The 13,328-nt window shown below is 48.1% G+C and overlaps 1 protein-coding gene across 2 annotated transcripts in view; it reads left to right on the forward strand.

Annotated features, from left to right (window-relative positions):
* Nucleotides 1-621: 621 nt before the first annotated feature.
* MEIS1 (Meis homeobox 1) overlaps nucleotides 622-13,328 on the forward strand; it is a 137,552-nt gene continuing 124,845 nt past the window's right edge. The window contains exons 1-6 of one of the 2 annotated variants that reach the window (XM_049651546.1): nucleotides 622-1,356; nucleotides 3,209-3,435; nucleotides 5,289-5,430; nucleotides 5,952-6,002; nucleotides 6,794-6,844; nucleotides 8,393-8,539. In XM_049651546.1, coding sequence (XP_049507503.1) covers nucleotides 1,345-1,356; nucleotides 3,209-3,435; nucleotides 5,289-5,430; nucleotides 5,952-6,002; nucleotides 6,794-6,844; nucleotides 8,393-8,539 — 630 coding nt within the window. In that variant the 5' untranslated portion in view covers nucleotides 622-1,344. The remainder of the gene's footprint in view (nucleotides 1,357-3,208; nucleotides 3,436-5,288; nucleotides 5,431-5,951; nucleotides 6,003-6,793; nucleotides 6,845-8,392; nucleotides 8,540-13,328) is intronic. The other variant, XM_049651544.1, reaches the window with a different exon arrangement.

Consider the following 13,328-nt stretch of genomic DNA (forward strand, 5'->3'; position numbering starts at 1 on the left):
AAAATGCAAGCATTTCCTTTCCTTGGGCCGGGTGTCCACCTCTGACAGCAACTCTAAGCTGGAGCTGCAGAAAGCCCCAGCCTTCTTCACCCCACGTCCTCGGGACTCAGCAGAGCCTTTCCAAGCCTTGCTCCTGCTCAGTCTTCTGTCTCCCCGTTTGACTTTTCTACTTGGGGTGGTCCGTCCTGAGAATCCAATACTTTCTGCATTAGCCCCCTCTGCCCCCGAAAAAACTGGCAGACCCCAATAATTTCGAGGAAAGTCATGAAGTCTGTGCTCAGAGCCCTGTGCAAAATAACTCCTGCTGCTGCCTGCCCGGCGTTTATTCCCAATTTATTTCAAGAGAGTCGGCTTTGGGGAGAGAGTCTGGAGGGGGAGGGAGAGAAAAGAATACGGAAAATAAAGGCTGCGGCCGGGGGCTGCTGCCCGCGTTTGTGCGCGTGTGCCCTGGGTGTGTGTGTGTTTGTGCCTGGGCGTGCGATTTAATGGAGCGTCTCTCTGCCTCTCCAGTGCGGCCAGAGCTCGCTTCGCGCACCCACCCCTGCCGAGGATCCTACTTGCTGCAGCCCAATGCATTGTGTAAGACGCGACCTGTTATGGCCACCACTACTTCCGGGTTCTAGCATTCTGGTCGGAATCCACCTCTCCGCCTGTGCAACACACACTTTACACACGCACGGGGACTGCAAGCGGGCAGCATCGATCGTGGCTCCTTTAAGACAAACTCAGACAGACATTTTTTTTAACCCTCCTCCTCTAATCTCCCTCCAGTGCAGCAGTTGCAAAGAGGGAGAGAGAGAGAGAAAGAGAAAGAGAGAGCGAGCGAGAGAAGAGAGAAACTGATTAGGAATTAGGACTGATTCAAGGGAAGCGAGCGCTAGGGCTTTGTGCATTTGAATATTAACATTTGAGGTGTTCTGACCAGAAGAAGACAGAGCGGATGATCATTCATTCACCACGTTGACAACCTCGCCTGTGATTGACAGCCGGAGTGGCAGAAAGCCATGAGATTTGGTAGTTGGGTCTGAGGGGCGCTCTTTTTTTTTTTTTTTAACTGATTTTTTGGGGGAGAGAAGATCTGCTTTTTTTTTTTTTTTTTCTTTTTGCCCCCGCTGCTGTCTTGGAAACGGAGCGCTTTTATGCTCAGTGACTCGGGCGCTTTGCTTCAGGTCCCGTAGACCGAAGATCTGGGACCAGTAGCTCACGTTGCTGGAGACGTTAAGGGATTTTTCGTCGTGCTTTACATTTTTTTTTTCCGGGGGAGTTTGCTTATTTGTTTCTTTTCACACTGGCCTTAAAGAGGATATATTAGAAGTTGAAGTAGGAAGGGAGCCAGGGAGGCCGATGGCGCAAAGGGTACGTATTAAAAAACAATTGTGGAACTCAAATGTGAGATTAAATTGAAACGTGGCCGAAAGACACTGCTAAAAAGTTTCCTTTTTTCTCTGTATTTTTGAATGAGGCTCCTAAAGCCGTGGCCTAAAGCGAGAGAATTTATTCAGTGCATTTGTAGACTTATGTATGTTACATGTAATTAATTCAAGTAATCAAGTTTTCTATAGAATCCTAACCAGCAGCTATCTAAATAAAAATACAAGCTCAGGCAATCATCTGTTTAAAAAACAAAAACAAAAGGCGCTAGATACCTAATGCTATAAAGTGAGTGGTTCAGGGAGCAGAAGTTTAAAGCTATTTTTAAAGTAAAATAAGCAGCTAGAAACTTCTGATGTGTTACTGCTTATGCTCATCTTTTAATATCATTAGAAGTATTTAGCTTTTTTTAAGCAAATAACTTTGTCATCGTGTAATGGCTTTTGGGGTCGGAAAACATTCATCTTTTAAAAGTGATTTTAATGTGCATGGATTTTTATAAAAGGTAATACTTGGAAAGTTTTTGTTAGAAAAGCCCTTCACTAATTGGATACTAAGCACACAGCGACTCACTTTAAAAATGCAATACTAATTTCCCCAATATTCCTATTTGAATGGAAATGTAGTGAGAGTCAAGTGAGACAATGACAACCCAACTGAGGTAGTTTCTTAAAAGACAGGGGGGTCTACAGAAAGCCTTCCCTGCATAATTTGCGTCCTGGCCCTCAAAGCCCTGTTTGCAAAAGAAAGTTACTAGGCTGACACATTCTTCTTTACTCCTTTGGTTCAGGCAAATGTCAGCGTTCTTCCAAACTATTTTCACACCTCTGGCTTTAAGGACATGAAAGTGGCAGTTCCTCTTTTCTTTGAAAATCATTTCACTCTCCGTGCCTCCAATTCTTGGGAAAAGAACTTGCCTGGGATGAAGCAATGAGAAAAATCTAAATAGCTAAATTTTGCACCCCAAAATAATGACAATCAATATGAAAGTAGTTTTTCTGAAGAAAGAAGATAGGGGTTGTACGTGCATTTGCTTTTGAATTTACACCTGATGAGTTACATTTGCCTCATTGACTTTTAGTCTGGGGGAAAAGTTCTTAACAGTGGAGAAAACAGAATAACTGCTCCAACTATAGATTTCCTTTAACTTTGAGGGAAAATTGCCCAATTCTAAATTCAGCTCTAATGAACATGAAAAACTACCTTTCTCTGAGTTTCACTTATGAGAAGGCCAGTTAGTTTTGTGTAATCTAGCAGAGTTTGTCTTGGAAAGCAAAGGAAATGCAGGGTCTTGCAGGACTGCCTTAACCCCACGCTGGCAGAGAAATAAAATGAGAAGCCTGTCTGAATTCATGTGCTTAGCTTAGCTGTTCCCATCGTAACTTTTTTTTTTTTTTTTTTAATTCCCCCTGATGGGAAGGGGCTGTGAAACTAGGCGGGTTTGCTGCACTGTCCTGGCACGTTTTATTATTGTGATTTTGAATTTCCTCCTCTAGAGACATGCACGTTTTACCTTCCGCCCTCTGGGAAAATGCCTCCCTTTCTTTCCTTCTTTCTTCCCTCCTTCCTTGCCAAAGGATCCTGAATTTCTGAACTAGTTGATAGGGACACAAGTTAGGGCAAGACCATTCATCTCAGCCGAGACTCAGAGAATCCTAGGATTTTTACTTTAGAAATTATTTTTAAAATAAAAACCCTCAACTTGAGAGATGCAAGGCCACTGAATTCTGGGTTGAAGGATCCAGCTGGACTGACATTATATAAGCTCCATGCCCTGCCGGTTCCCCATTTGCCGGCCTGGCCTTCTGAACCTTGTTTTCTCCTGTTTGTCATGCAGTACGACGATTTACCCCATTACGGGGGCATGGATGGAGTAGGCATCCCCTCCACGATGTATGGGGACCCGCATGCGGCCAGGTCCATGCAGCCGGTCCACCACCTGAACCACGGGCCTCCTCTGCACTCGCATCAGTACCCGCACACAGCTCACACCAACGCCATGGCCCCCAGCATGGGTTCCTCCGTCAATGACGCTTTAAAGAGAGATAAAGATGCCATTTATGGGTAGGTACGACGGGCAGCAGGTTAAGTGGTAGAGACGCGATGTTTCCTCTGTTTCCCTGTGCCTTTGGTAAAAGGAAAGCCAGAGCTCTGTGGATTGGAGGTACATTATTCGGTAACTTTTCATTCGCATTGCATGGAGGATTTGGGAAGGCGGCCTGCCGTCCCGGACGCCCCCCACCTCCACACACGCTCCGCGCTTGCCCAGCGTCCAGCTCCGCCGAGGCCGTGCCGGCGAAGGGGTCGCCCTGCAGGAGGAGTTGCCAAAGGTCCTTCGTCCCCTCTCACACCCTGGTTCTGTAGTTCAGCGGGTTGGAGTCCTCGCTTGCTGGGCTTCGCTGGGAGAGCGTTGGGGATTTCTAAATGTAGGCGCCTTTGTGTTGGAACGAAACTTTTAGTTTAAGGGAAAATCTTTTAAGCCACTGATTGTTCTGACTTGCTAAGTTTACTCAGCAACCTTATGCTGGCTCGGCCGCCGCACAATAAAAATCAAGGGAGGACAGTTGCAGGTCAGGCAAGGGGGAACATGCTTTGCATTTAGGGAGTTTGACCACCGTAGGCAAGGAGAGAGCTCGCTCTGAATTGTTATAGACATCAAGAAACTTCTAGCCGGTTTAGTACTTTGTGTTCAAAGGCGAAGCCTGAAGGATCTGGAAGTAGGTGTGGGGTGCTGTCAGGCCAATGTGGTTTTCAGACTGTGGTTTACACCGTATTCTCCCAGGCCAGTCGATTAGACCCTGGGCTGGTAAAATCTTTCCAAAGTCACTTGTGCCTACTGTGTGCTCATGAATTTGGGGACCTCTTTTTACTTTGCAGCAACTTTTATTTCTATTTATGTCTTCTTTTGAAAATATCCGGCAACCCCGACCCTCCCCAGCTGCGAACCCTTTCTGCTTTATCTCCTGGTCCCTTGTGCGATGGGCCGGTTGAAATCCCAGCGTTCTCTCCGCAGCGTTAACTGCAAATGGCTTAGGCTCCAGGACAGAACATTTGGGGAAGCTTTGAAAAGGACCCCAAACTGTTAAATTTCCGGCTGGGCTGTGAGAGCTAATAAAAGACTTGAGACACCTCCTTGAGCATTAGGAGAAGCTTTTTTTTTTTTTTTTTTTTTTTTTTCTTTTATGGGTTGAGATAAGCGACATCTAGGCCCCTGGAAATACTAGCTGCTTTGCCATTCCGTAGAGACAAAAATGAAAGGCTTTACCGCAGGGACATTTGAAGGAACTTTTCTTTTGCGGGTAGTGGGGGCCATTGACTAAGGGAGAGACATGTGCAGGGAGCTGTGGAGGAGGCTTCCTGCTCTCCGAGGGCCGCGGGGTCCGGGATCGGTAGGCGCAGCCCGCTGACAGTCGGCCCGCAGCCACAGAGGTCCCTTCCCCAAGTTAGCTGAGCGCCTGCCACCGAGGTCCCCCGAGTCTTGGGCTCCGCGAGGCTGCCTTGGAGGAACCCACTTGCACGAGCCCTCCCGACCCCTGCGCCCAGCGCCTTTCTCCTCCACCAGGTCCTAGATGTGCAGCGGAGGGACGAGGGCTTGTCGGGGTGGGAAACTTAATTCAAAATGGCTGCTGGAACCGCTTGGGTTTTATTCTTAGCAAATGTTACCAATTTCTCCGGCCAGATAGGCTGAACCGACCCTCAGATAAGGTCCCTGGCTTAGGGCCTCCGGTTTCGGAGGCCTAGGAGGAAGGGGAGGCGAGCAGTCACCTGGGGGCGGGGAGGGGGGAGGAAAAAAGTAGATGACAAAATCAGAGAGAGGGTCCCTGCCTCGAGCTCCTCTGGCTGTTTTTCTTGGGCGCCTTTTTCACTGACTCAGGACTAACCATTGTGTTGTTTGTGACTGTTGTATTTTCTTGCAGACACCCCCTCTTCCCTCTCTTAGCACTGATTTTTGAGAAATGTGAATTAGCTACTTGTACCCCCCGCGAGCCGGGGGTGGCGGGCGGGGACGTCTGCTCGTCAGAGTCATTCAATGAAGATATAGCCGTGTTCGCCAAACAGGTCAGCAAAATATATGTTTAAAAAGTAAAGAAAAAAGAAAAAAGAAAGAAAGAGAAACTCCCTCCCCCATCCAGCACATTTTCAAAAGTAACCAGCAAATTAGTCCACCCTAAGCCATGCCTGTGACATCTACCCTAGGGTTTTCTTCCTATATGAGTGTCTGCGGACGACTCAAAATCACCCATAGGCTTTGCAACTCACGCTCCAAAACCTAACGCAGAAAGCCCACTCTATAAAATAAAATCACAAACCCTACACGCTGTAGCCGCCTTGGTCTTGGCGAGCAGGGCAGCGTCCTCTAGAAGCGTACTTTTGCTGGTGGAAGAAACCCTGAGCCCTGGGCTTGTTGTTGGCTTATTTGATTCACATTGAAGTGTTTCTGCGAGGGATGCACTCGGTGTCACCGAGTCCTTCCCGGAGGTTACATCTTGCCCCCGACAGTGTAATGAGGCAAGAAACCAGGAAAGCGACCAGATTTCAAATGTTCTTTCTCCCCCCCCCCCCTTCTCACTTGTATTTAGATTCGCGCAGAAAAACCTCTATTTTCTTCTAATCCAGAACTGGATAACTTGGTAAGAGCGGACCCCTACCTCCCCACCCCCATCTCCCCTCCCCCCAAGCCACCAGCTTTGCTTTAAAGAGCCCCAAGGTTTCTAGACGGGTCTTCCCGTAGCTGCAAGGCGGCTGCAAACGTTTCTGTCCACGGACAAGTGGTCCCGGGCAAGATCCCGGGGAAATAAATTCATCTCGAGAGGGGCCGGGCAAGCCCGCGCGGGGAAACGCGAGCTTTTGTTTTTTATGACAGCCGGGCAGCACAGCTCTAATCAGCGCTGGGATTTATCTCCGGGCTTGTCAGCGTATGTGCTTAAACTTTGCGGACTTCCCAGCCCTCAAAGTCGCGTCACGAGGGCAGCAACTGGGCAAGAGCCCCCAAACCACCAGTATGCCTGAAAGGTGTGAGGAAAGCAGCAGAAAGTTTGCAGTGTGAAAAGCCACAACTGGGGGACCGTTTGGAATATTTTCCGTGCACTCCTTACTTGGAAACATCTAGTCCAGGGATGTGGCCCTTTCGGTGGGGTGGGGCCAGTGGGGCTGAGAAAGGGAAGAGCCATGGGGGAGGAGAGTGTTTATGATCCCTACTTAGATGCTTTGTTGTTGTTTTAGCTATTTTTTTTCTCCTTAAGAAATATAAACCTCTAGATGGTACCCAGTCACTGCTATTAACTTTTAGTGTTATTGCCATAAATCAAAATAACTCTATTTACTGGGGGGGGGGGGGGGGTAGGCTGGAGATGCTAGAGCTGTGACAGCCAATTTTCTGCAAACTAGGAATAGGGTGCTCATTCTTTTTGTATCTTTGCAGATGATTCAAGCCATACAAGTATTAAGGTTTCATCTGTTGGAATTAGAGAAGGTAATTTCTCTAGCCTCTTTTCCTTTTGCTTTCCCCTCACCCCCAAACTCAAGGGGGTGGGGTGGGGTGGGGTGGGGGGGAGGTTCTGAATGGCTGAAGTTCAGGCTTCTGAGACATTTGCATAAATGTCTTTCTTTCTGGTAATTAGTGTCAAGGCCAATCTTAGCGTCCATTTCTCTTTGCGGTTTAATTACAATTTCAGCCACTAAAACCGGCATCTCAAATGCCCTAGCCTTGTATTCATTCTTAATACTTTGCTAGCTTTGTATAAATAGTTGCAATTCTATGCATCTCCCTTGATGTTTAGAATGCTGTTGTGAGTTTGGTTCACAGGTTATACCTTTGTGATCTCTTCTCTTCCTCTTCCCCCTCTTCTTTGCTACCTCTGGGTGGGTGGGAGGGGGGTTTTGTTTAGTTTTAGTGAGTTTCTGGAAGACAGTCTGAGAGCAGCGGCAGGTTAGACACAGAGGAGAGGTGGAGGGGGAGGAGGAGGAGTGGGCAGGGAGTCTGGAGGAGGTGGTGGGGGAGGCACATTAAACCTTTTGCAGAGACAAAGCAGAGTTGATAGTTGTGTCAATTTCTTGAATCTGTGAATCCTGCACACACCCCACCTTCACACTCAAGAAAGGGTGTGGGATAACATGATTTTGCTAGCTGTTCTATAAATCTCAGCAATAAAAACTTAATGCATTGTAATTCAAACTAACATTAAATTGCAAGCACACTGGGGTTTCTTGTGAGTTTTTGCATGTCAGTGATGCCTGGGGCCTGTAAGACTGCTCCACTTATACCTAAATATTTCGAAGCATTCTTTTTCCTTTTTCCTTTTTTTTTTTTTTTTTTTTGATCAGTTTGATACCTTTTCGTGGCTGTAGGGTTTTTTTTTTTTTTCATATCATGAGTACTGGCAATTTGATTTTCTTCTATTTTTTTAAAGTGTCCTAAAATATGCTTTTTTCAGGTAGAATCCCTAATTACAAATGTTATCAGGACTTGGGCTATCAAACATATACCCTATACCACCACAGTACTGGTCTTTGGAGATATATAGATATATATAGGGAGAAAGATATATAGATATAGATATTGATATGTATATACACCCACATATATAGTAATATATGTCTTCATATATTACATATATATATATATATATATATATATATTCACATTTTTCTCTTAGACACGCTGGAAAAGGTCTTATGATAAAGTAAGTGGATGAAATTAAATAGTTTACCTTAAATGTCACCCACGCAGGTCACCTCTCTAATGGCCACAGCCCTGGGAGCAGATGAATTTAACACGGGTGTTGAATATGTTGTAGCCTGTGAATCATCTTGTCACTGTCAATTTTCTGGGATATCTCTATTTTGCAAGAAAAGAAAGTTATTCCTAATTCTGGATGCGTCTGGGGGTCTCTGGAGGACAATTGCTCTGTGTTTCCCTATTTGGAAGTTTGAATCTCACAAGGGGGGTGGATTGCACTTGTCAATGTCATTTATGCACTCCTGATTATATTTCCATTTTTTTATTTCTGTCATAATGTAGGTACACGAATTATGTGACAATTTCTGCCACCGGTATATTAGCTGTTTGAAAGGGAAAATGCCTATCGATTTGGTGATAGACGATAGAGAAGGAGGATCAAAATCAGACAGTGAAGATATAACAAGATCAGCAAATCTAACCGACCAGGTATGCGTTTTTCAATTTCAACATCCCTGGGAAAAAAAAATCTGTATGCATATTGCTTGCTGGGTCACTACCACCTCCTTTTATTATTTGCATATGATTAAGTCCCTTTTAGATACATTTCCATCGAAATGAAAATTTTTGAATAATGTGGCTATTATTGCTTCATTAAGGCTGGCTCTGGGATTCGACCTGGAGAGATGAGCTTGTAAAAGCTTTGCCTGCAAACTTGACCTGTTTCTTGTCGCTTTTAATTTTTGTCTTTATTTTATTTACCCTGTATAATAATGGGAGTGTTAACTGCCAGTGACCGCCTGATTGCAGGGCTGTGTTCTGGAGCGTTTTTTCCCCCTTCTATTTCGAAGAAAAGGAAAGGGTAGGGTCTGCTTATTTCTTATTTTATTAGGAATAAACCCAAGATAGGTGGTCTAAGAGAGACAGCAAGGGTTTGAAATCTAGCAAATGCTGGCTATTTTCTCCCTGTCTATACGGTTCATTAGCCTGTCTTGTCAGTTTTCCTCGGCCGAACGCTTCTAGACCTCACTGAACATTGCTTTGTGCGGTGCTCGCTGCAAGCTCGCCCATTTTATTGTACTTAGTAGAAAAAATAAGACCAGGCCGAGGTTATAAAAACAGATAAATATGGACGTTTCTCTTCCTCCTTTCCACTCATCCTCCAGCTGGTAGTGCACTGGGCCCTGTGGGTTGGCAGCTTTTGGAAGCGTCAAGGGCACCCCGGGAAATTCCCTCGGTGTGGCCGTGGGGGACCTCGCGCCGCCTTCGCTCTCCACTGCCAGCCTTTGCTTGCTTCGCCCCCTCCTTTCTGGTCCTCCCTGCAGGCCCTTCTTCCGCTGCGTTGCTAAGTGGGGACGACTTTTATTTGGAATTGCTGGGGGGGGGGGGTTCTCTCCCTCTCTCAACCCAGCACCACTGTTTGCTCCCAGTCTCTCCCTCTCCTGTCGCTGCGTCTCTGGATTGGCCCAAAGAAGTTGCAAAAATGCAATGAAAGTGAAAACCTGAGGAGCGGGTGAGATGAAACGGGCTCAGAACAGCTCTCCGTTGCGAATTGCTGCAACGCGAATAGAGATTTGGGTTGCGGGTCTCCTCTGGCCTCTCCATAAATGAGTGAAGGCCCAGAGTCGTTTCTCTTTCTGACTTGGCACGTGAGTTCCGTCTTGTGGGGGGAGAGATCAGCCTGCCTTTGTTAAGCCAAAAGACGGGCAGGCGTGTAGAGTTTTCCTTTGCAAGCTCTGCCACGGTCACTGTTGGCTAGCGGCTATCTTGCAAAGTCCTTGCAGGAGTGTCCGACTCCTGGGTCTTGGTGTCCTCTTTAAGTTTTCTTCTCTCAACATCACCCTCTTAAAGTACATTCCCAGCTTGGATTTCTTTCGGTAATCCCACGACAGGGCTGAATTCCTCCTTTCCCCATGAGCAGTGGAGGGCAGGCAGAGCTGAGCTTTAAAAGCGCCAGAGCGCCAGGTCTTTACTATTATTTGGCAAGTTGCAAACTTTCGGCAGTGTAGACGAGTGCACAGTACAGACGGTCTGCTCAATCCCTGCGCGGCCCCGCCGAGGTGGGAACACTGCAGGCAGCTCCCGGCCCGGCCCCGGGCCCTGCGGGCTGCCGGGCCTCCCGCCTGGTTCAGCCCGCCAGCCCTCACCCTGGAGCTGTTAAATGCAGATTCCGCTGAGGAACCCTCGGGTAGCTGCTGTTGAATAAAAATTGTAATCCAACAAGCCTAACTAGAAAATGGGATTCTAAGAGCTCCGGAGTGCTGGGTACATAAAGCTATTTGAGCAAATTACAAGAATCGCTTAGGGGCATGAATGAAATCAACACTTTAATTGCCTCCAAAATGAAGATTTATACCCCATTTTCTCAACGAATCATTATTTTATTAAAGTCAAAGATAAAGGACCAAAGCTATGGGATTTTTTTTGAGGGGGGCACAAAATTGGTATAACATCATTGCGTTTCCCCCCTACTCCTTCGGTAAACTTTTGTTACACAATTACCTTAATTTGAGATATGCAGACTGGCAGGCGATTGTAGTGGATAAAAATTGACATTTTAGTCTCTTCCCTCACCTAAAAAATGAGAAGCGTGCATCCCACCCCCCCACCGCTTACTGGTGGGCTTCGCAGCTTTGGCTGGGCTCGTGGCGCTGTTGGCCTATGCGCGCGGGCGAGCTCGCGTGACCCCTCCAGCTCATCTAGGTCTTGGTCCGTGGGCAGCAAACCCAAGTTTGTTCTTCCTAATTGTCCCCTTCCCGGGAGCCAGGAGCGAGTGTGCCTGGGCTCTGTTTGGAGCTGGGAGCGCAGAGCTCGGGGAGCACGGGGGACCTTGCCTCCGACCTGGACTCTGAATGGAGTCCCCTGTTCTGGGAGGTGGGGAGTCAGAGACCAGGAACTAGGGCCCCCCCCGTGGGCGCCAGTTCTCGGGACTGGTGCCTACTTGACGGTCCCTGGGGGCGCTAGACCCCTAGTGCGATGCCCTGGGGGCCGGGCCCAGAAAGGCCGACCTCTGCCACCTGTCTGCGAATGCGGCCCAGCCAGTTTGAGCCCCCGCAGAGGGTGCGCCCCGGGACGGGATGCTTCAGGTGTAGTGTGAGCGCTGGTCCTCGTTAGCTCATTAACCCCTCTGTCTCTAGGGTCTGCTGGCGGCACGGTTTATTTTATTTTACTTTTATCCTCGGAGGGCGCGGAGGCTGCCACCCGCGCAGGGACCTGGAATCGACGACTTTGATACCAGCCGGTTTCCCGGAGGGCTAAGTCGGCAAATACCCACTTGGCCTTGTAGTGATGCTTTTTTCTAAATATAAAAATATATATCAGATTAAGACGCCGGTAGAAGCCGTAATCTCGTTGTCCCCCCACCTCTCTTACCCGCCCCCTTCCCCCTCCCAGACCCCGAGGAGCGAGGCTCGAGAGTCACCTCCTGTGGGCGCAGGCCTCCCGGGCGCCCTCTCCCGACGGTCTCGTTCCCCGCTCCGCACGGAAGCTCCCGACGCCCTGAGACTGGGGGCAGCAAGGGGCACCGGGGGCTTCCGGGGCGAGGGCAGGGCTGCGCCCCCGGGAACCAGGGCAGAGCGGAAGAACCGTGCGAGGCGTCGAGGCGAGGGTTGAGCCTGGTCGTCAGTGGAGAAGGATGCGGGCCCTTCGGGAGGCGCGACGCCTGTTTGAGGGATTCAGGGTGGAACTGGGGGCGTCCAGAGGAGTTAGGCGGGAAAGAGCCTGGCCGCCCAGACGCTAGATTTTAGTCTGCGCTCCCAGAAGGAGCCGTCGAATGAAGTCTTCCTTCCCAGGGCTGTCTGTGGCTCGCCACTCCTTGAATCTAAGCATTTCCCCACTCCAAGAACCCGAACGGAGAGTGGAGAGAGAGGAGTGAGGAGTCTCCGGGCCCCTAAGGCCGCCTCCCGAAGTTGCCACGCCCGCTTGCAGCGAGAGCGGACTAGCTGGGCCTGTGCTCGGGCGCCAGCCCTGGTTTCCCACAGGCAGCGGGAGGCAAAGAAATGGTCCCTTTGGATTACAATTTTTATTCAACAGCAGCTCTCCGGGGGGTCCTCGGCTGAATCTGCATTTAACAGCTCTTGGGCGAGGGCTGGCGGCCTGCACAGGGCGCCCTGTTGCATGTTAATCCAGATTTGTGCCTGACATCTGGGGAGAAGTAATGTGGCTCAAGGAGATGGAACCAGAAAGCCACGCACGCCAGGCAGGTTAAATGCCAAGTGCTGCTAAACTCCCAGGGGAGGAGGATCGGCCTCCGGGGCTGTGCGGTCCAGGTTGGAGAGCACCAGGCCTCTGGGCCTCCGGGCCTCGGGGACACGGGGCAGCCTTGGGCCAGTGAGCTTTGGTTCCCAAGTGGGCTAGGAAAACGCTGATGGCGGTTGTTTTATTTTAGAAGTCTGGGATGTTGTTTCTAAAGCATCGTTTGAGTTAAAAAAAAAAAAAATCTTAAAACTGAACTTGGACTTGACTGAAAACGCCCCCTCCCTGCAAAGCGAGGTAGGGATGCAAGGGAGATTTAAGCTTTCTCTTTTTTTGTGTGGGGCGGGGGGGGGGGTTTGGGGGTTTTGGTGGTTTGGGGGGGGGGGGGGGGGGGGAGGGGGGGGGTTATGGTAAGGAATGGGGATGAGAGGGCAAGGGATAGCCTGATGTCTTTGATGAATTGGATCTGCTGCTTTAGAAACAAATAGATGAAGCCATTGGTTATTTACTAATACTAGAAATGTAGGCAATTTGTTTTCATCCAATAAGAAAACTGGCCACAAGCGGCAAGAGACAGGAAAATGCTTCCTTTGTCAGGTAGTTTGTTTCTAAATGCTTACACATAGACACATCTTATTTAAAATGTAAATACTTCACAGGGTCACAATTAATGCTTTTGTCTTGGAAACTCTCAGTCCACAGGCCTTGGCATCCATGGGGGTCTTACATTCCTCTAACTTTACTTTTTGATTGTTGTTGTGGGTCATGTGTTGTACTCCTAATTCCTTTTTTTTTTTTTTTTTGAAATATGTCAAAGGGAAATTATGGCAAGATTCTCTTTAATGATTAAATAATAAGGTGTTGAGTGCTTGTCACTCCATTGGCTAATTGGAATGTTCATTCTAGGCCCTTTATGGCTTAGTATCCTTTGAGTTAAAACTTAGTTGTTTACCAGGTGTGTTTTTATTGTTGCTTTCTGATTGGCTTTTAGAAATTTTAATTCCAGTGTACTTAACATACAGTGTTATATTAGTTTCAGGTGTACAATATAGTGATTCAACAATTTCATACGTTACTCAGTGCT

The sequence above is a fragment of the Panthera uncia genome (genome assembly GCF_023721935.1).
Source record: "Panthera uncia isolate 11264 chromosome A3 unlocalized genomic scaffold, Puncia_PCG_1.0 HiC_scaffold_11, whole genome shotgun sequence".
NCBI lineage: Eukaryota > Metazoa > Chordata > Mammalia > Carnivora > Felidae > Panthera > Panthera uncia.